General features: G+C 37.6%; 1 protein-coding gene across 1 annotated transcript in view; it reads right to left on the reverse strand.

Moving 5' to 3' along the window:
* Positions 1 to 10,504: 10,504 nt before the first annotated feature.
* PRTG (protogenin) overlaps positions 10,505 to 24,055 on the reverse strand; it is a 131,438-nt gene continuing 117,887 nt past the window's right edge. Inside the window, exons 18-20 of the mRNA XM_038010009.2 lie at positions 23,207 to 23,372; positions 19,590 to 19,694; positions 10,505 to 19,196 (exon numbers count right to left, since the gene is read on the reverse strand). Of these exons, the coding sequence (XP_037865937.1) occupies positions 18,942 to 19,196; positions 19,590 to 19,694; positions 23,207 to 23,372 (526 nt within the window). The 3' untranslated portion in view covers positions 10,505 to 18,941. The remainder of the gene's footprint in view (positions 19,197 to 19,589; positions 19,695 to 23,206; positions 23,373 to 24,055) is intronic.

The following is a 24,055-nucleotide window of genomic DNA, read 5'->3' on the forward strand; positions in this document are numbered from 1 at the left end:
GAAGAGGTACAGGAAAAATAAAAAGAACTTAAGTATATCCTTCACTTGGATAAATAAGTAAACATTTTGCTTCAATTACTTATTTGTTTGCCTTCTCTGTTTTCCTCCCCGTCTGCACACTCACACATTATTATTATTATTATTGCCATTGTTATTATTTTCTGAACAATTTTCTGAACCTTCATGCCTTTCTACTTGTAATAATTCAGTGTGTATTTCCTAAAGACAAAATAGTCTCTTACATAGTCATAGAACAATAACAAAATTAAGGAAATTTAACACAAGTTAAAATACTTTTATCTTACATGCTGACCATATCTAAATTCATCAATAGTTCCAGTAATGTCCTTGGATGTCAGTTTTTTCTCCCCCGATCAAAGATCCACATTGTATTTAACTGTCATGTTCTTTCTTTCATCTGGAATAGTCCCTCAATCTTCTCTTGTCATTCGTGACACTGATATTTTTAGAATACAGGCCTGTTGTTATTATAGGGTGACTCTCAGCTTGGGTTTTTCTGATGTTTTCTCACGATTAGATGAAGGTTGATGTGTTTTAGGCAGGAATAACGCATAATAACGAAGCTTTGTCCCACTAGCGCACCACCTCAGGAGGCACATGAAATCCGTTTGTTTTATTATTGGTGATGTTAACTTTGATCAGTTGGTTAATGTGATGTCCTCTATGTTTCTCTACTGTAAAGTTATCATCACTATAAAGTTAATAAGTGCTCTCTGGGAAAAGACTTTGAAACTATGAAATATCCCATTCTGCATTAAACTTTTATCTACTATTTTTTTTTGCATCCTTTGATGATTCCTACCTGAATTAGTTATCAGTATTATAGCTGCAAAATGGTCATTTCTAACTCTAGCATTCCTTTTACATGTCTTATTTGGCATTCTACTTTCTCTTTTTCTCTATCAGAATGGACGTATGCATTCATTATTTTATTCAGTGGGTTATAATTTATTACTTGTTATTCATTCTGATAATCAGTTAGTTCCAGAATTGGCTAGAAGGAGCCCCTTCAGCTGACGTTGGTGATCTTTTGAACATGTACCATAGTTTCTTGAGCTCTTCCTTACTTTCTGACACAACAAAATGTTCCAGGTTCCAATACTTTGCTCCAGCCCTGGAATTAGCAATTTCCCCTAAGGAGTCCTGAGGACTAGTATTTAGAACACAGATTCTGGGTGCTTAGTGTGCTCATTACCACTGCAGTGTCACTAATTATAGGCTTTTTCTGGGAAAAAAAAATGACAGTTTCATATGGTTCAACTATATATGTTTATTTATTTACATGTATTCACATGCATATATAATGAATTCCTATTATTCAATATATATGGATGCCTCTAATTCCAAATCAGTTTCACATGGTTCTTCCTCACCTTCATCCTTCCACGTTTTTATCTTTCTTCTCCCACAGGGAGAACTCTGCTTCCCAGAGTTCCCATTTTTATTATGGCTTTTGTTATAAACGAAATGTGAAAGGACATGTCTCATTTCTAATTTCAAAATTATATTAACATTATAGGCAAAGTATAAGCATGTGTATGCATGCACAATTTGAGAGTATATGGTTACTCATTTAAATGAATTCTGATATTTTTAGAATATCACAATATCAATATGCTTACACAACTCTGTGAATATACTAGTTAGGCCCCTTACACAAAAATATCATCCTCATCCCATGTCATTCCACAATTGTAGCTTCATTCTTTTGGATTGTAAAATTGCTTTAGTGTTTAAGAGTTATCTATTAAAATGTCAATTACCTAGCTTTAACAGCTTAATAATCAGTTAATACCTGAAAGGAATTAGTAGATAGCTTTGTGAGACTGAGCTGGAGGGTACTGAAGGTGAAGAAGGTTGACACAGAGAGAGGTGAGGATTGAAGGAAGTTAGGGAGGGTTGACTAGTACAAATGTTAACTTTTTGTAGTTATAAATTTTCTTTTATGCATAAATTGATCATAATACAGGTTGAACATTCCTAATCCAAAAATCTGAAATCCAAAATGCTCAAAAATCTGAAACTTGTTGGGTGCCGACACCACAGGTGGAAAATTTCACACCTCAACTCATGCGATGGGTTGTAATCAAAATTCAGGTACATAACACAGTTTATTTCTGTAGATAATGTGTTGAAAATATTGTATATAAGGGCTGGGTGCGGTAGCTCATGCCTGTAATCCGAGCACTTTGGGAGGCCAAGGTGGGTGGATCACTTTCACCATGTTGGCCAGACCATCCTGGCCAACATAGTGGAACCTCATCTCTACTAAAATACAAAAATTAGCTGGGCATGGTGGTGCGCACCTGTAATCCCAGCTACTCAGGAGACTGAGTCGGGAGAATCACTTGAACCCGGGAGGTGGAGGTTGCAGTGAGCAGAGATTGTGCCACTGCACTCCAGCCTGGGGGACAGAGCAAGACTCCATCTCAAAACAAAACAAAACAAAAACCTCTATACAATTATTGCAGGTCCCATCTCTAAGATATCTCATTATGCATATACAAACATTCTAAACATAAAAAAAAAAATCCCAATTCTGAAACACTTCTGGTCCCAAGCATTTTGGATAGCGGATACTTGACCTGTATGAATAGATATGTCAGTCAACATGGGCTATCTTCCTCTTTAAATAATTCTTCAAATATACCCTTTGATAAAATTTATACTTTTCTCCATAAAAGTCTTGCATATTTGGTATGATATATTCTTAATTCTTAATTATTGTTGGTATGGTAAACTACATCTTTTTGGTTGGTTGTTGCTGATATATAGTAACTCTGTTACACTTTGTATTTTGATCTTATACCCAACTATCTTTCTTAACTCCTCTATTTGGAATGATAGTTTATCTGTTCCTTGGATTTCTGACGTAGACAATCACACCACATACATGTAATGGCAATTTTGTTTCTTCCCTTGCAGTTCTACCCACAGACCCATATGATGCTCTCTGGCTTATCCAGTACATTGTTGAATAGGAGTGCAACAGCAAGCATCTTAGACGCTACCCTAAGTATGTTTGCTATAGGTATTTGATGGATATTTTATCAGGTTAAAATATGTGATTAGTTTGCCCAGAGATTTTTGTTTTTTAAAATAGTGAATACTGGCCAGGTGCAGTGATTCAAGACTATAGTCCCAGTATTTTGGGAGCCCAAGGTGGGAGGATGGCTTGAAACCAGAGACCAGACTGGGCAACAAAGTGAGACCCCATCTCTACAAAAAAAATTTAACAATTAGCTGGACATGGTGGTGCATGCCTGTAGTCCCAACTACCTGGGAGGCTGAGGTGGGAGGATCACCTGAGCCTGGGAGGCAGAGGTTGCAGTGAGCCATCATTGTGCCATTGTACTCCAGTCTGGGCAACAAAGCGAGACCTTGTTGCACTCCAGTCTGGGCAACAAAGCAAGACCTTGTCTAATAATAACAATAGATACTAGTACAATTTTATCAAATACTTTCCTACTTCTATTTATTTATTTACTTGTTTGAGACAGAGTCTTGCTCTGTTACCCAGGCTGGAGTGCAATGGCAAAATCTGGGCTCACTGCAACCTCTGTCTCCCAGGTTCAAGCCATTCTTCTGCCTCAGCCTCCCAAGTAGCTGGGATTACAGGCTTCTGCCACCACACCCGGCTAATTTTTTGTATTTTTAGTAGAGATGGCATTTTGCCATGTTGGTCAGGCTGCTCTCGAACTCCTGACCTCAAATGATCCACCCGCCTCAGCCTCCCAAAGTGCTGGGATTACAGGCATGAGCCACCGTGCCCAACTCCTACTTCTTTTTAAACATTCATATAGTTTTTATTTATTGGATTACATTAATGAAATTTCTGATGTCAAAACACTCATTTCCTGGGATAAATAATACTTGGTAATACTTTATTTCCACATGCTAATATTATATTTAGGACTTTTGTATTTATGATCATAAGTGAAATTAGTCTATAATTTACTGTTCTTTGCCCATTGTTGGTATTAACTGTACCATCTTAAAATAATTTGTCTAGTTTTTCTTTTTCTTTTTTTTGTAACAGTTTATATAAAATAGAGAATATTTGTGTTTTGAAGATTTGTGATTTGTTAGAAATTGCTGTTAAATGGCCACGTGCTATGGCTCATGCTTATAATCCCAGCACTTTGGGAGGCTGAGGTGGGAGGATCGCTTGAAGCCGGGATCTCACGACTAGCCTGGGCTAGTCTCTTCTTAAAAAAAGTAAGACCTTAACAATAACAAGTTCTGAAATTGAGGCAGTAATAAATAGCCTACTAACCAAAAAAAAGCCCAAGACCAGGTGGATTCACAGCTGAATTCCACCAGAGGTACAAAGAGGAGCTGGTACCATTCCTTCTGAAACTATTCCAAACTATTGAAAAGGAGGGACTCTTCACTAACTCATTTTATGAAGCCAAGTATCATCCTGAAGCCAAAACCTGGCAGAGACGCAACAAAAAAAGAAAACTTCAGGCCAATATCCCTGATGAACATCAATGAAAATCCTCAATAAAATACTGGCAAACCAAACCAAGCAGCACATCAAAAAGCTTATCCACCATGATCAAGTCAGCTTCATTCCTGGGATGCAAGGCTGGTTGAACACATGCAAATCAATAGACGTAATCCAGCATATAAACAGATACCACATGATTATCTCAATAGATGCAGAAAAGGCCTTCAATAAAATTCAACATCACTTCATGTTAAAAACTCTCAGTAAAACTAGATATTGATGTAACGTATCTCAAAATAATAAGAGCTATTTATGACAAACCCACAGCCAATACCTATCAACTTTTTTTTTTTTTTTTTTTTTGAGACAGAGTCTCACTTTTTCGCCTGAGCTGGAGTGCAGTGGCAAGATCTCGGCTCACTGCAAGCTCTGCCTCCCGGGTTCATGCCATTCTCCTGCTTCAGCCTCCCGAGTAGCTGGGACTATAGGTGCCCGCCACCACGTCTGGCTAATTTTTTCTATTTTTAGTAGAAACGGGGTTTCACCATCTTGGCCAGGCTGGTCTCGATCTCCTGACCTTGTGATCCACCTGCATCAGTCTCCCAAAGTGCTGGGATGACAGGCATGAGCCACCACACCCAACCTCAATTAGGACGATATTTTTCAGGTCATACATGTTGCAGCATGTATCAGAACTTCATTTTTTTTGAGACGGAGTCTTGCTCTGTCGCCCAGGCTGGAGTGCAGTGGCGCAATCTCAGCTCACTGCAAGCTCCACCTCCTGGGTTCACGCGATTCTCCTGCCTCATCCTCCCAAGTAGCTGGCACTACAGGCACCCACCACCACGCCCGGCTAATTTTTTGTATTTTTAGTAGAGACAGGGTTTCACCCTGTTAGCCAGGATAGGATAGTCTTGATCTCCTAATCTCGTGATCCACCTGCCTTGGCCTCCCAAAGTGCTGGGATTACAGGCGTGAGCCACTTTTTTATGGCTGAATAATATTCCATTGTATGGATATACCACATTTTGTTTATCCATTAATCTATTGATAAATACCTGAGTTTCTTCTACCTTTTGCTTATTTGTGTATATACCTAAGAGTTGAATTGCGGGGTCATATGGTAAGTATTTATTTACATTTTTGAGGAACCCAAACTATTTTCCACTGTGCACCATCTTACATTTCCATAAGCAATGTATGTTGGCACATTTTTACCAACACACTTATTTTTCTTTTCTTTTTTAAGAATTATAGCCCCCCAATGAATATGAAATAGTATTTCATTATAGTTTTGATGTGTATTTCCCTAATAATTAAGCATGTTGAGCATCTTTTCATGTGTTTATTGGTCATTTGTATATCTTCTTTGAAAAAAATTTTAATTCAACTCCTTTGCCCTTTTTTCAGTTGACTTGTTGGTGTTTTTGTTGTTGAGTTTTAGAAGTTCTTTATATACTTATTAAACCATTATCCTATATGATTTGCTATTTCTCCCATTTTGTAGATTGTCTTATTTTCTTGATGGTATCATTTGACGCATGTAAGTTTTAAATTTTTTTTTTTTTTTTTTTTTTTTTTTTTTGAGACAGAGTCTCGCTCTGTCGCCCAGTCTGGAGTGCAGTGACATGATCTCGGTTCACTGCAAGCTCCACCTCCTGGGTTCACACCATTCTCCTGCCTCAGCCTCCTGAGTAGCTGGGACAAAAATCAATTGGTCATAGATAGATGGGTTCATTTCTGGTCTCTCAATTCTATTCCATTGGTCTATATGTCTATCCTGATGCCATTACTAATCACTTAAGTGGTAAGTATTTTTTGGTCACTTTAGCTCTGTAGTAAGTTTTCACATTGGGAAGCATGAATTCTCTTTGTTCTTTTTCAAGATTGTGTAGGCTATTTGGGGTCCCTTCCAATTCCATATCATTTTGAGGACTGGCTTTTCTATTTCCCTACAAAAAAAGCTGTTGGAATTTTGATACGGATTGCAGTGAAATCTTTTTTTTTTTTTTTTTTTTGAAATGGAGTCTTGCTCTGTTGCCCAGGCTGGAGTGCAGTGGCACGATCTCAGCTCACTGCAAGCTCTGCCTTCTGGGTTCACACCATTCTCCTGCCTCAGCCTCCCAAGTAGCTGGGACTACAGGCGCCCTCCACCACGCCTGAATGATTTTTTGTATTTTTAGTAGAGACAGGGTTTCACCGTGTTAGCCAGGATGGTCTCGATCTCCTGACCTCATGATCAGCCTGCCTCGGCTGCCCAAAGTGCTGGGATTACAGGTGTCAGTTGTGATGCCCGGCAATGAAATCTCAATACTCTTAAGTTTTCCTATACATGAACATAGTATATCTTTCCATTTATTTAAGTCTTTAATTTCTGCCAGCAATGTTTTATAGTCCATAGTGTACAATTTAACCAAGTCACCTCCTTGCTTAAATTTATGCTTAGGTATTTAATTCTCTTAGATGCTATTGTAAATGAGATTGCTTTCTTAATTTCCTTTTCAGATTGTTCATTCCAAGTTTATAGAAATGAGACTGAGTTTTGTGTGTTGGTCTTGTTCCCTGCAACTTTGTTCGATTCCTGGTCATTATATTTTAAGAGCATGCATTGTAAACAATCTATAGCAAGATTTTTTATCCAACCTTTAAAGTGGCAGTATTTTGCTTTGTTTGTAACTACAGATATTATTTGTACTTTTCCTACCATATTATTTTTTCCTTTTTTCTCAGGATTATTTTTGCTTTTTTAACTTCTTTCCTGTCTTCTATTTTTCTTTTTCCTTTTTTCACTTTTATTTGAGGCAGAGTCTCACTCTGTCATCCAGGCTGGAGTGCAATGGTGTAATCTCAGCTCACTGCAACCTCCGCCTCTCAGGTTCAAGCAATTTTCCTGCCTCAGCCTCCTGAGTAGCTGGAATTACAGGTGCTCCCCACTGTGCCTGGCTAATTTTTGTATTTTTAGTAGAGACGGGGTTTCACCATGTTGGCCAGGCTGGTCTCAAACTCCTGACCTCAAGTGATGCGCCTGCCTCAGCCTCCCAAAGTGCTGGGATTACAGGCGTGAGCCACCATGTCTGTCCCTGCCTTCCTTTTTTTTTTTTTTTTTTTTTTAATACAGAGTCCCGCTCTGTCACCTAGGCTGGAGTGCAGTGGCACAATCTTGGCTCACTGCAACCTTCACCTCCTGGGTTCAAGAGATTCTCCTGCCTCAGCCTCCTGAGTAGCTGGGACTACAGGTGCACATCACCACACCCTGCTAATTTCTGTATTTTTTTTTTTAGCAGAGATGGGGTTTTGCCATGTTGGACAGGCTGGTCTCAAACTCCTGACCTCAGGTGATCTGCCCACCTCAGCCTCCCAAGTGCTGGGATTACAGGTGTAAGCCACTTTGCCCAGCTTGGACATTTCTTTTAAATGAAACCATACAATGTGTCGTCTTTATTGACTGAGTTCTTTCACTTAGCATAATGTTTTCAAGATTCATCCATGTTATAGCATGTATCGGTACCTTATTCATTTTTACGGCTGAGTAATACTTCGTTGAGTGGATATACCACACATCATTTGTCCATTTATCAGTCAGCAGGCATTTGGATTGTTCCCATTTTTTCAATACTATGCATAATGCTTCTATGAACTTATGAACAAGTTTTTGTGTGAATATGTGTTTTCATTTTGCTTGGGTATATATCTACGAGTGGGATTTCTGGGTCAAATGTTAACTTTGTTTTTGAGAAACTGTTACTTTCCACAGTGTCTTCCCCATTTTCACATCCTACCAGCAAGGTATGAGGGTTGTAATTTCTCCACATTCTCATCAGCAGTTATCTTATTTTTGAGACAAGAGTCTTGCTCTGTTGCCCAGCCTGGAGTGCAGTGGCACAATCTCGGCTCACTGCAGCCTCCGCCTCCCGAATTCGAGCAATTCTTATGCCTCAGCCTCTCAAGTAGCTGGGATTACGGGTATACACTACCATGCCCAGCTAATTTTTTGTATTTTCAGTGGACACAGAGTTTTACTGTTTGCCAGGCTCGTCTTAAACTCCTGTCCTCAAGCGATCCACCCACCTAAGCCTCCCAAAATGCTGGCATTACAGGCGTGAGCCACTACCCCCGGCCTGTCTTTTTGATATAGCCATGCTACTGGGTGTGTAGTAGTTATCTCATTGTGTTTTATATTTGTGGCTCATCATTGCTTCTTCTTTCCCGTATCTTCCTTGTGGATTCTATTTCTTTCTTCCTAGTGTACATCTTTTATCATTCATTTACAAGGATGTATTAGTGGTAAATTCTCTTGATTTTTATCCAGAATTATTAACACTAACACTTAAATAATGATTTATTTTGATATAGAATTCTACATAGTAGCTTTTTTCCCTTGTGATGTTTTGAAGATATTATCACACCATATTTTTTTTTTTTTTTTTTTTTTTTGAGACAGAGTCTTGCTCTGTTGCCCAGGCTGGAGTGCAGTGGCTTGATCTCAGCTCAGTGCAACGTCTGCCTCCCAGGTTCAAGCAATTCTCCTGCCTCAGCCTCCCGAGTAGCTGGGACTGCAGGAGCACACCACTATGCCCAGCGAATTTTTGTGTTTTCAGTAGAGACGGGGTTTTACCATGATGGCCAGGTTGGTCTTGAACTCCTGACCTCATGATCTGCCCGCCTCGGCCTCCCAAAGTGCTGGGATTACAGGCATGAGCCACTGCGCCCATCCCACTTTCTTGCTTCTTTTATTGCCAATAAGAAATTTTCTTAGTGAAATCTATATAATCTTTTTTTTTCCTCTAGCTACCTGTAAGTTCTTACCTTGTCTATGTTGTTCTACAGTTTCACTATAATGTGGCTTAGTATAGACTTACTTTTGTATTTCTACATTGAGGTTTGTGCTTCCTGAATCTGAGGATGTATGGTTTTCATCATGTAGTAATTTTCCCTTTGAATATGACTTGTTCTTCATTATCTTTAGTCTTTCATTTTAAAACAGCTGTCTTAAATCTTTATGTTTTATATTCTCCACGTTTCTCTCTGTGTGCTGCATTCTAGCTGATTTCCTCATAGCTATCTTCCAGTTTTAGAAAATTCTTTTGCTGTTTGATAAATTATTTAACAGAGTTTCAAAAATTCAAAAAAATGTATTTTTTTTATTTCTGGAAATTCCATTCATTTATTTTTCTAACTTGTTTTTTATGTAGTTTTTACCTTCTCATATTTCAATTCCTTCTTTGATGCTCTCCACAGTAATCAGAATATCATTTCAAAATGTTACTGCTCTTTTTTTCAGTCCCCATTTCATTCCCAATTCTAGAGATTTTTTTTTTTTTTTTAAATAAGAATTCAACTATGTTAAAAAGAAACTTTTTTTTGTTTTGAGACGGAGCCTCGCTCTGTCGCCCAGGCTGGAGTGCAGTGGCCAGATCTCAGCTCACTGCAAGCTCTGCCTCCCGGGTTTACACCATTCTCCTGCCTCAGCCTCCCAAGTAGCTGGGACTACAGGCGCCCGCCACCATGCCCAGCTAATTTTTTGTATTTTTAGTAGAGACGGGATTTCACTGTGTTAGCCAGGATGGTCTCGATCTCCTGACCTCATGATTCGCCCATCTTGGCCTCCCAAAGAAAAATAAACTTTTTTGGGTCATATATTATCTGTAATTTCTAGATGCTTTCAGTGGGAAGATTTTCAGGATTTTCTTACCAGTTTAAAATTTTAATACTAAAAAGAAATTTATCCTGATGTAGAACTGTGACTATCTGGGCAAGTCCATAACTTTTGGACTACCTACTATTTAATTCCTGAGGTGAGCAACCATCTACTGGGATGGGAACATTTTTATTTCCTTGTTGTTATTAAATAGTAAATGTCAGATGAAATCAATTCTTAGATACCTTAAATAGGTTTTATTCCTACTTCTTGGAGTGAACTCTATAGTCATCCCAACCCATGATATGAAAGCCATCCTCCTATAAATGGAAAGTTTTCATTCTCTATTCCCTCAAAAGAAAACCGAAGAATAAAAGAAACATGGGTGTGTCTTTTTTAACTAAGGAAAACTTTTATTTAAATTGTGCAATCAATCAGTATTTAGACAGCAGTTTCATAAACATTTTGGCATTTAAACTTTTATTTGTTTTTGGCATGACCTATAGGGTAGTAGATAAACTACCCAGTGGGGTGGGAGGGAAGTACTAAGCAATATTTACTATGATACTAGGAAAAAAAAATCTACATTATTAAACAAATACGTTTTAAGAAGACATTAAAAAGATACATTCAAAATCAAGGCAAACATTTGCTTTCTTCGTGCAATGGCATTCACAGAGCTGATCCCCTGAGTCAAGTATAAAATTAATATAGCTCAGCTCTATAGTCCATTAGCAAGTCTACAAAAGCTGCCCCTACAAGAAAATGGTATATGGAGTGAAAGGATCCAGAACACCCACAACATAAAATAATTTAACTGGTTCCCACACTTTCATTTAATTCACATCTTTGAAGAAAATAGAAAAAAAATCATACACACAGACATATAATTTTGTCCAACAACAGCAACAAGCAGACACATTTTCTTAACATATGTCCTCTACTCTACTGATAGGCTAAGGCAATGTGTGTGTATTCAGGCTTTGCAGTTTCCTATTAACAGGCTCAAGTTGCTAATCATCAGTAATACTTTTCATTTGCAAACAAAGTAGATATCCAGAATGTGATAACAGGAAACAGAACATTTTAAGGTCAAGATCTGTCATATTTTTGTTTTTAAAGACAGTTCCATAGAAAAACTTCTGTAACATAATTTTTTTTTAAGTTGTAAGTCAAGACTATGTCTATATACCATGAACTGCTTACAAGCTGTGAACTGAAGGAGATCTGCAAAGCTGTTCAGAATCGTGTATGGATAAGAAAAAAGGGAAAATATTTCCTTCCTCTAAAAAAAGAAGACAATCATATAATTCTTCCCAACAAACGCTACATATGGACTCGAATAAACCAGAATCAGGTGCCAGTATGTGCTGCCCTATATAAAATTCATTCATTTGGAATAGTTTGCAGAAATATTAAAATACTCCATAATCTTGAAAAAGATATTTTAGAGAAAAATCCTAAATATGTACTTTTCTCCTCACCCATCTACCCTGCTGGACATATATGATTCTCTCTTTAACACTTTAAAAGCCAACATATCAAAAAAAAAAAAAAAGAACATTTAAATTGGAGTAAGATGACTTCAAATTTAGTACTTCAAAAGTACAGTCAATTCCCATTTTCTCTTACGAATTTATCCACCTAACAGATGAGTGTTTCAATTTCAGCTGTATCTTTTACCAACCACTTTCTTCTACTGGGTTTTCGTATGTGTACAGGAGATGAAAACATTTTTCATTTCAACAAAGGCAAAATATAATTGCAAAGGCTGACTTGTAAAGAAAGAGCCTGTAAGATCTTTCACAGCCTCATACAAATGAGTTTCGGATTATGATTATTTACACTTGAATTTTCTCTTAAATTTTCAAAGCACTATTGTTTCATTTTGCACAAAAAATTATCCTCATTTCACGGATAGAGAAGGAACAGAAACAGGTTAAGAATTTTTGTACCAAATGATTCTCAAAATTGTCAAGATTAGAACTGAGGTGCTCCAAAGTCTAACTTATACTGGTTCTGTTTTATGACTCTCCGTTAACTTTGCTCCCTCCTAAATTAATGCAAATAATGAATTAGTTTATGTTCATAAAAAATCATGGACTCTTCAGACCTAACAAGAAAGGATTACTGGTTACACACCTGGCTTTTTCAAGTTAATGAATTCCTGTTAGGAATATGGGAGCTACAGAAAATTACAAAAGATCAAATGCAATTCTGAAGACCTTGTCGAATAAGGAAACGCTTGACTAGAAAAGGACTCTAGAAAAAATGCCTACCTTATTTCTAATGTAACTCGAAGCACAAACGGCCTTCAGACACAATTTTGGCTGAGAGAAATGGAAGGTTTTGAAGGAGGAAAGAAATTAGGAGATGATAAGGGATGAGTTACAGCTGCCTAAATTCCTCCTGTGAAGAAGTGGATTTAAATAAGGCAGTCTTCTCTTTTTTGATTGGTTATTACTCTGTAGAAAGGCTGTTCTGACACAACCTGGCCTTTGTGGATACAAGGGAAAAAAAGTTGTATCTGATCATACTATGGAAGGCCCTATGACCCTGGGTGATTAAATATCTTTTTTTTTTTTTTTTTTTTTTAGCTGAGACAATGTATCAGTCCTATACACTTTCGAGTAGAGGATTAACTAACCAGGGTTTGTGTCTTGCCTAAACCATTCACTAGCTGTGACTTTTGGCAAGAGATCAGGAACCTGTTTCCTAATCCCTAAAATGGGGATAATACTTGCTTTGCAGAATGCAGCAGCAGTTTGCAGAGATGAACCATGAGCTTGGCACACTATAGATGCTCAACAAATGGCATCACATTACTTCCTAGAGTCGGGAGAAGTTGTAAAATGACCAGCTTTCTTCTGCTTACTCGGATTATTATTCTGGCCTTTGTCCCATAATGGAGACAGCTTTATCGATTTAGGTGAAGAAATGCTGAAAATTGGGGTGGAATTAGATATTATCTTTTAAAGCTGAAAGAGGGCCACACTCACGATGATCCAGAAATAAGAAGAAACTAGAGCTTTGAGAACCAGGAAAAGGCCGACGGGAACCAAAAAAGAAGGACAAGAAAGATCAAATTTCCTAGGAGATGTATATACATGCTGATGTAAGGAGAGGCTCTTGCTTCTCGGGAAATCTGAGGATTAACAAAACTGAAAAGCATTCAGTGGCTTGGTGGAGCTGAAGAGATGAACCAGATTTAAAGGCAGAAAGGCTGCAGGCTGTGAATACGTTATTAAAAGAAAACAAAGAATAAACCTGTTCATCACTCTGAGTTCCTGTGTTTTGAGGTCTTCCCCCAACTCTTCCCCAGCAACACAATTACTGAAGAGAAAAGGAGAAAGGGTAACTATAAGAAGAGTTTTCAATTTTTTTCTGAATAAATTCCATAAAGTTAGAGGCAAATATTTAGGACACTTTCTGATAAACATGAGATGTTATTTTATGAAGCACATATTCAGAAAGTTTAAAGCTAAATTGTTTTACAAGTATTTTGGAGAGAAAGTTTAGTGTATACTTTTGGAAGGCTACAGGCCAAAGTTTTCATGCTTTTAAACTTTAAAGATCCCCAAGGGGCACATGGCCTCAGATTTCCAATCTCTTTAACGCTACATTTTACAGGGATCAGAATTCCATAGAAAGAACGTATCTCTTGTGGGCAAAATAGTGGCCACCTACAGAAGTCCATGCCCAAATCCCTGGAAGCAGTGAATATGTTACCAAACGTACCAAAAGAACTCTGTAGATGTGATTAAGTTGAGGAACTTCAGTTGGGGAGATTATCCTGGATTATTTAGGTGGGCTCAATGTGATCACTGGAATCTTTAAACCTGGAGAACCTGTATCAGCTGGGGTTGGAGAAAGAGAAATGATAATTGAAGGAGCATCAGAGAGATGCTACCTGGCTGGCTTTGAAGATGGAAGGAGGGGTTCCCAGCCTTAAAAAACTGGAAAAGGAAATAGATTTTTTCCAAAAGCCTCAAAAAGAAACAGCCCTGCAATCGCCTTGATTTTATCCCAGTGAGACCCGTGTTAGACTTCTGATCTGCAGAACTTAAGAAAAATTTGTGTTATTTTAAGCCACCGCCTTCATGGTAATGTGTTACAGCAGCAATAGGAAAAATAATACAGTATCTGGTAAAAATACAAGACTGTCATGTTAATCTTAAACACCATCAATGGCTTAAAAAGGGAAAATGAGGAGATGAAAGCCTGAAACATACACATTGCATTAGCCTGTGATCTTATGTCCTGAGCATGAATCAACTTAAAACACAGAATTCTATGGTTACATTCTTCTAAACATCAATAAAAAAATCACAATTAGACAATGGGTTGTGTATGGTGGTCTCCAGAACCCGCTACTCAGTGCTCACAAACTGCAAAGATTATTCTGACTATTAAACCAATACAATTTTATCAGAGACCCATGTGGCAAATGGTAAGGAATAAAGTCTGCAAAATACATGTGTAGTCTTAGTGACTGTTTCAGTATAACTGGAGCTTTTTTTACATTCAGTGTTCAAAATTTACATTCAATGAAACAGAAATGTATATAAGTGAACCACTACAGCCACTGCTGAAGTGAAACCACATCTGGGTATTCTTGCATTAAGAAAAAAAAAATGATACTTTCAATTCCAACTTTTTGTGACATGATCTGAATTGTTTTCAAAGGTGTCTTCGTAAGAACTTGAACAATGATCCTGGGTTGTCAACCATGAGCACATTTCTGGCAGAAATCCTTAACAAAGCCAAGACAAACTGATGCAAACCTCTGTCATTGTTCCCAATGTTGGCATTGCTCTTGTTTGAAGCACAGACAAAAGTAATAGCATTTGACACTAAGAATCTAATTTCTTTGGTAAGGCAAAACTGATTTTTAAAAGTCACTTAATGGATAAAGCTGTATTTCTGCTTTTAGGCTAATCAAAATATAAAACCCCAGATTTCATTAAAAATTTTTTCCCTTCACCCAAGGTTCCACTGAAGTTTGAAAACTGAGCTCCCTCAGTGCAACGCAAACATTTCAATTTAACAACTCTAAATTCCAATGTAACAACTTTAAAGAGCACATCTATCAAAGCATAGCCCACTTAAAGAGTGACATGATTTGTTTGCCTCTTACATTCTTAAGAGATGAAACGCATCCCTGTTATTAAGGGACTGCCTCAAGCCGTCAGAGCTAACCAGGTAATGCTTAAAGCAGGAAGAGAACTATACGGGCTAATTCAGAGGTACTCATAATACTCTGCAACATAAAAGCTTGCTGGTATTTCTGTTGACATTTCACACTCAAGGTGCTTTGGAAAGTATCACATCATTTGGCAAAAACATCATGTGGCTGAACCAGCAGATTAAACGACAAGTGCCCATGCATGTTATTTGTATACAGACTGGGTTCTGAAGAGACATGTTCGGTCTAACATAAAAACAAGAAACAACAGGTTAATGTACAACTACATTTGCCTATATGCGGAGGTAACCTTAAATATCTTTGGTTTTTTCCTTTTAATTTGCTGATAAAAAGTACTTGAATAAAAACACTGATAAATACCAATATAATTGTATTGCTTTTAATTATGTAAACTTAGGCCTTTGATATCTTTTGCTACTAAAGCTAGATTCTCTATCAGCCTCTAAATAAATTTATTTCAAATCTGCTCATCTTTACTTACAGGCTAACCTATATATTTTAATGGTCTTTGGTATGAAAATACTGATGAGCAGTATCTTGGAATATTTGGCATAAAAATGACATGCATCTATCAGTACTTACAGCAAACACATCTTTGGAAAAGAAAATAGTTACCATATGCATATTAGCCCCTTTGAAGTAAAATACCATGAAGTAATACCACTATGACAGATGAGTGAAAACCTTCACATTTTAATTACAATTTCATACTTACGACTTCAAAGAAGCTTGCTTTGGTCAAGTAAAAAGAAGTCTTTGCTGTATTACTAAATATCTTATTCAATGAGACCAAAGTATTTATTTTTGGTGAAAAAACTTTTTTTCTCTCCAACAAGTAGTTTCAACAATATAAAAATACTTTAATACTGTATAGTTGAAGATTTACTTGCTGAAGAAAAAATTATACCTGAAATTCTTTGGAACTATCTGCTGGTAAAGTATTACAACTTATTTTAAATGCTCTGGTAACAATAAGGTAGTTAACATTACTAATCTATTTAACTATAACAATCAATATAAACCCTATTGTTTTGGGTTAGTAACTACTTGTGTAAGTTTCGTATCTATAGATGCTTCTAGTTAATTCAATTTCGGGGGAATTAGAATCAAAATTTTACTTTCTACTGAAAATTCTTTGGTAACAGGATTATTATGAAAAAGTCTGTATAAGAACAAAATGAAAAGGTAAAAAATGTACTGGTAAATAATTATCAAATAGTTATAGCCTAAAGTTCTATTATAACTATAAGCCTATTCATCAAAAACCAAACAAACAAAATACTTACCTCGAGGACCTTAGCTCATCTTTTAACCATTTAAAACCATTCAAATTCACGTAGTCCTAGACACATCCTCCATAACCATGAAGGATGATGTTTCGCTTTAGATTTTGTTTGCCTTTTAATGAAAGCTTAAAAATAAAATGATCTCATTGTACTTAATTTTAGATACTGATAAAAATTGGCCCTATATACTTCTACTTACAAACCACAAAGCGCCATACCCTGTCAATCTGCCCATGCTTCCATGAGGCAGCTCAAAAGTAACAAAATGTTCCCTGAGTACAGGAAAAAAATAACACTAGAATAAATTTAAAAGGAGGTAGTATAAAACAGGAGCTATACAGGCAGGAGCAGCATTTTTCCTCGCTGCAGACTGTTCACCTAAAGCTCTGCTTTTTTGTTTGTTTTGCGATGAATTCCGTACTTAGATAACTAACTGGGGGACTTTGAATTTAGTTCAGAAGTGGTTGCTGGCACTGAACTTTAGTCTTAATCACATCCAGTCTGGCACAAAATTACAGATTTTAAAAAAATTAAAAATGTTATATCTACAGTCACTGGACTAGCAGATGATGCTGTGACTATTATTCGCTAATATTCTTTTGATTTTAGGACATCAGTTAACATGACCCTGCCTCCTCTAGGAACAAAGCATTTCAAGTGTAAACCCATTCAGATTCCTTTTAAAACGAGAATCAAAAGTCACTTCCAGAAAATTTGAAAAAATACTTTTAAAAGGATATGGGACCCCTTCTCTCCAGGTGTTCAGTTCTTTATCCTCTCCCACTGCTCAGCACCTAGGTAACTGTCTCATGACTGAGAGAAGGTCTATGGTATGTAGCTGAGTAAACAATTTGCTGATTTCAAACCAGTAAGAGGATGAGCTCACTCCTGGAGTTAGCATTCCTCATTCACAGCATTGACACTGAAGGAAGATTAAGTAGATACCATATTCTCTTAAGAATTCAAGAAAACACAAGTAGGGTGACAGAACTCTGAATATTTATCCCTAAACAAAACCTGCACTTAAAAAAAAAAAAAAAAAAAAAAAAAAAAAGCCTTGGTAAGATACTATACATTCAAATAGTTATTGATAAAATTCAACAAACTCTTAAGGCAACTTTTTGTACTCCTGTCCTAAAATGATTTCATGAATATTAAAAAGGTATAAGGCAAAGAATTTCACAATATATACTGAAAGGCACTGTTACCATAATAACTTCAAGTTCATTTTACTGTCTACTGTTGCATTTATCTTCATTCTTACTAGTTTATGAAATGTCTTCACTCCTTTAAGCCAAACTGGGATTTTAAAAAAAGGAAAAAAAAAACCCCATCTTAATCCATTTTCTTTAAAATTCCATTTTCTGCATGGGGTTTTGCAACTAATACTGGCAAAGTTGAGGATGCTTTGCAAACTAGACAGTACAGCCTTTGGCCAACTGTCAGGCAAAGGGGAAGGTAGAAAAGGCACAGTTCTGGGCAGCTTGAGGTTTGGGATACAGGAGATAAAGCACTCAGACTCTAATGCCCAAAACATAAAGGCCCTTTAAGAAAAATGATCCCTATCTGGTACTGAATAGTTCTGTTCTCAAAAGAGATGTACTTTCTTGTTTTGGTCATTTGTTAAAAGAAATAGTCCCACTTTTCCTCTTCTCAGTGGTTTAATGGTCCTCACTGCCAGAGGTATGAATTTATCCAAACAATGCAGATGTCATAGTTTCTGTTTTAAAAAAAATCAGAGCTTCAGATAAACATTCTTACTCATCTACCTATATGACTCCTTTGATCACACGCATTACACACATAGCAATGAAAACACAATACTACTAGGAAGTATCATTGGTTATGTAGCTGAGATAAACTATAACAACAAATGAGGTAACGAAGTTGTCTTCAGAGTTTGCCAGCAGGCAAACTGAGGTAGATACTCAGCAAAGGGGCTTTCAAAAGTCTTCCCTTTGCTCCAGTGATATATTTTATAATCCAGTCAAACATCTCGACTGTTCTTTCACATTGCTGACGATGAAACATTCAAATTACACAAGTTTAAAAATAAACAAAACAAAACACATTCAAAAAAAGTTGAAAAACCCCATAAAGATACCAAGGTTTTCACAAAAGGCTTTGGCTCCCTGTTCATTGTCCTTCGAACAGACTTACTGGTGAGAATACCTGAGCATGGCCGTCTAGATTGGAAAATCATTTTTATCAAAGCATAGCATGGCAGATGGTGGCTGCAGAACTGAGGAGGAAGTCTGCTCAGTAACGGATGACACAGCAGGGTCTTCACACTTCCCCATTGCGGAATCTCCACCTGAATCACTGCCAGTGAAAGAATCAGAGGTTGGGGGGAGTGGTACTTATAACTGAGGACAGATGTATCTCATCGTTGGACTCATGAGAGAACCGTCCAGAATCCCCAGTCTCGTGGCTGCCTTCACTATTTGCTGAATGTTCTGTATCAGCTGCAACACCAAAGGGTCTTGAGAAGCTGGCTGTCTGACCTGGGGAGCTGGGGGAGTCTTCATCACTGATTAATACAGTGGTGCCTGGCTGGTAAAAGCAGACGGCTGGAGTAAATCTTCTTTGAGGCTAGACAAAAAAAGATAAAATGGCAATGAGAGTCCAGACTGATCAAATCCCTGAGCAAAAGCTCATCAGATCCCCTCAGACGGGTAGGAGCACATCAGAATTACCTGTGGCAAGCGAAGTGTCAAAAGTTTCTTCAGTGCTTTTGATGCACGCTCCTGTTCCTATCCCTTTCCCCACTGACCGTACTCCCCACTGAAAACCACAGCTCTGATGACTATTCCAACTGCTATTCAGTTATTATTCACCTCGCTCTCTACAGTCATGCCCCAAATTAATAAAATCACAGCCATGAAGAACACAAAAAAATTAAAGCATGAATTCACATTTTCCTTTTTTAACCATCATTTCATACATCATGCATTGCTAAAAATTTTTCTCACTTGGATAGGTTACCTGTTCAACTTGTATCTTCTTTGAATCTTGGAAAAAAAACCATTTTTTCTTAGAGTTGTTTTTAATTATAGGACCATAGCTATTAATTATCAGGTCAGTTCCTCCCTGAGGAAATAAAAGAGGGGAAATATAAAATATCTTGGTATCATAGATTTCACTTTATCACAAGTAGTGCATACTTTGACTATATGCTTTACATTTCCCTTTTTAATTTTAACTTTATTTTAGATTCAGGGAGTACATGTGCATGTCTGTTTACATGAGTATATTGTGTGGTAGTGGGACTGGGCTTCTAGTGTACCCATTACCCAAATAGTAAACATTAGTATACAAAATGCTTAAATGTTAACAAAAATGATCATAGACGTCATTATTTCTTCTTTAAAACAGGCAGTACAGCTGGGCACAGTGGCTCATGCCTGTAATCCCAGCACTTTGGGAGGCCGAGGCAGGTGGATCATGAGGTCAGGAGTTCAAGGCTGGCCAGGCCAAGACGGTGAAACCCTGTCTCTACTAAAAGTACAAAAATTAGCCAGGCGTGGTGGCAGGCGCCTCTAATCCCAGCTCCTCAGGAGGCTGAGGCAGAGAACTGCTTGAACCCAGGAGGTGGGGGTTGCAGTGAGCCAAGATCACGCCATTGCCCTCCAGCCTGGGCAACAGAGTGAGACTCCATCTCGAATAAAAACAAACAAAACAGGCTGGGCGTGGTGGCTCATGCCTGTAATCCCAGCACTCTGGGAGGCTGAGGCGGGCGGATCACGAGGTCAGGAGATCAAGACCATCCTGGTTAACACGGTGAAATCCCGTCTCTACTAAAAATACAAAAAAAATTAGCTGGGTGTGGCAGCGTGAGCCTATAGTCCCAGCTACTGGGGAGGCTGAGGCAGCAGAATAGCATGAACCCAGAGCCGAGACTGCACCACTGCACTCCAGCCTGGGTGACAGAGCAAGACTCCATCTCAAACAAAAACAAAAAAAACCCAAAACAAACAAACAAAAAATAGGCAGCACAACATAGGGTATTTGTTAGTGGTCAAAACAATATAAAAGATTTTTAAGATTATACATAAAGTATATATTCCAAAACACATTAAGATATATGTATGTGCTATATATTCCAAAACTTATTTTCAAATGGTATAGCAAGGAAAAAGTATATAAAGATATGAAATTATCACATTAACAATTATTAATCTGTATATTCTGTACATTATTCTCTCAACCTTTTTCTATGTTTGAAAATTTTTAAAAGCAGATGGGGATAAAATACCCGTAATGAACCCACATACGCTCAACAAAATGACATTAGATGCAGTATCAACTCTAGGGCTAACCCAAGGGAATTAAGAGATTCTCCAAACATGTTTCTCTCCTTCACTTCAGGCCTCTACCTCTCTGCTCCTTTCATTTTAGCTTCTTTTTTTCCCTACAACATCTTCCCCACTCTGCTTCTCTCCTAACCTCTCTCATATCTACTTCCAAACTAGTAATAATACAATCACAGTATATATATTAGTTTTTTTTTTTTTTTTTTTTTTTTTTTTGAGACGGAGTCTCGCTCTGTCGCCCAGGCTGGAGTGCAGTGGTCGGATCTCGGCTCACTACAAGTTCCGCCTCCTGGGTTTACGCCATTCTCCTGCCTCAGCCTCCCGAGTAGCTGGGACTACAGGCGCCCACCACCTCGCCCGGCTAGTTTTTTTGTATTTTTTTAAGTAGAGATGGGGTTTCACCGTGTTAGCCAGGATGGTCTCGATCTCCTGACCTCGTGATCCACCCGTCTCGGCCTCCCAAAGTGCTGGGATTACAGGCTTGAGCCACCACACCCGGCCTTTTTTTTTTTGAGACTGAGACAGAGTCTTGCTTTTGTTGCCCAGGCTGGAGTACAATGCTGCAATCTCGGCTCATCACAACCTCTGCCTCCTGGGTTCAAGCGATTCTCCTACCTCAGCCTCCCGAGTAGCTGAGATTACAGGCATGTGCCATCACACCCGGCTAATTTTTGTATTTTTAGTAGAGATGGGGTTTCTCCATGTTGGTCAGGCGGTCTTGAACTCCTGACCTCAGGTGATCCGCCTGCCTCGGCCTCCCAAAAGTGCTGGAATTACAGGCATGAGCCACCACGCTTGGCCTGTATTAGTACTTTTTAAGCTCATTTAAAAGTTTTAGGTTCTAATGTTTTAGATAAATCTGAAATAAGTTGAATGGATTAATTTGTATTAGAAAGTAAAACCTAAATTAGGCTGCAAACAAAAAAAAGAGAAATAGCAAATATTCATTTATTCATATTCACCTATAATATGTATTGTATATAATGTTGTACTAGATACAAACAAATTACATCTGTTGAATATAATTCATAAAATTTAGTATCAAAACTGCCTGAAATTTTGTTATACTTCTGTTATTCTAAATTTTAGGAAATGATAAAGGAAAAATAATTTGTAACAGGGTTTGGCAAACTTTTTCTGTAGAGGGCCAGATCATAACTATTTTAGGCTTTGCAGGCCACATATGGCCTGTGTCACATCATCACCACCTTGTTTTTTTTGTAAACAATCTTGACAAATGCAAAAAACAGCTGGGTGCGGGGGCTCACACCTGTAATCTCAGCACTTTGGGCGGCTGAAGTGGGCAGATCATCTGAGGTCAGGAGTTTGAGATCAGCCTGACCAACATGGTGAAACCCCATCTCTACTAAAAATACAAAATTAGCCAGGCATGGTGGTGCACGCCTATAATCCCAGCTACTTGTGAGCCTGAGGCAGGAGAATCACTTGAACCAGGAGGCAGAGGTTGAGGGGAGCCGAGATCGTGCCATTGCACTCCAGCCTGGGCAACAAGACTGAAACTCCATCTCAAACAAAAAGAAGTAAGAAAACAGTCTTAGCTCGGAAGGTAGCCACACAAAAACAGGCCCCAGTTTAGCCTGGGTGGGACTGTTTGCTGACAACTGATTTATAGCACATTGGTTGTGGGAGCTATTGCAATAATGTACAATATCTAAAGTTGTAATGTGACTAAAAGTAATTTTAAAAGGTATTGTTCAGAATGCTTACAATAGCACTATTAATACATATACTGGAAAGGACATGAAGTAACTTCTTCCAATGGTGTTTCTCTACTATATCCAACTTTCTTCAGCCATGAAATGGAGGATCTTGAGGCACCTATTTAGATGCTCCATATTTTTAAAAATGTCATTCATACTTGGGATGTTCTGATGAGCAATTAGGTTCAACAATCAGCCAAACTAAGTCAAATGGATTAACAAAATGGTGACCACCCAGTAAATACAGGTCAGTCCAAACTATAGTAAATATAGACTAATGACCATGGTGTTCTTGGTTAAGACAACTTCACTCCATATAATCTCATCTAATTGAGTTTTTGTTACCTCCTCACTTTTTTCTATAACTCTTTCTCACCTTTTATCTATCCTCACCTTTTTCCCCCTAAATATTTTATGTAAGGAATGATCTGGGTAAAATTTCAGTATTTCATTAATAAGAGTATTGATATAATATATTCAACACACAATTTTGGGGGAAGTACATTTTACACACACACGGAGGAGGAATGGAAGAAAGGCTTATGCAGCAAATCCTGCAGCTCAGTACCTTTGCATCAATGAAGTTGTTCGGCATGATCATTGGCATTAAAGATTCTTCATTTCCTACAGCTCTTTCCAGGTTCTTTCCTACCTCATTTCCACTAGCTAAGGAGGCACTGGTACGAGGTAACTGTTGAGTTCCATTCTGTGCTGTCTTGGAGGCAGATGATTTCCTAAAACATTGGCAAAGAAGAGGAAGTCTTCTAGTTTCATAGAAGATACAGGCAAATGAAGCACCTGGCCTATCAACGAAACTTTGTAAGCAATGAAGTTCTTTAATACCCATTTCTCAAATATTTTTAGAATCGAATGTTAGATTTTAACTTACTGCTGCAAACTTTTATTATTTGAAGAGGCATCTTTATTTCTTTTTGCCTTGATGTCTACTTAATATAAAATTACTCTCTATAATTATTGTTGCTTATTCATAATTTGTGCAGAAATTATAATTTTTAACTTATATTTTCCCCTTAAGGTCTGAGGATTATTACACTAGCATAACAATTCACTTTCCAATTATTGACGGTAAATTTAGAGTAGTACTTCAAGATTTAGGCAGTACTAAACAATGTGCATATTTTATTAAAAAATTCTTAAAGTGAGAAACTTGGACAATAAAACTAAGGCAGTTTAATATATGCAAAAATGTTAGAACTATTTCATTAACATAATGTTTTTGAGTAGTATGTTTCTATGTAGAAATACAAAACATATAGAGTAAACTGAAAAATCTATGCTAACGGAGGGAGTCTAATGATGGGGATTACCTAAAACATCGTGTATTTGATGCTGATTTTTTTAATTCAAAAAAAAACAACCTTAAGAAAATAAATGAAAACAAAACCTAAAATATAAA

The sequence above is a fragment of the Chlorocebus sabaeus genome, chromosome 26, assembly GCF_047675955.1.
Source record: "Chlorocebus sabaeus isolate Y175 chromosome 26, mChlSab1.0.hap1, whole genome shotgun sequence".
Classification (NCBI taxonomy): domain Eukaryota; kingdom Metazoa; phylum Chordata; class Mammalia; order Primates; family Cercopithecidae; genus Chlorocebus; species Chlorocebus sabaeus.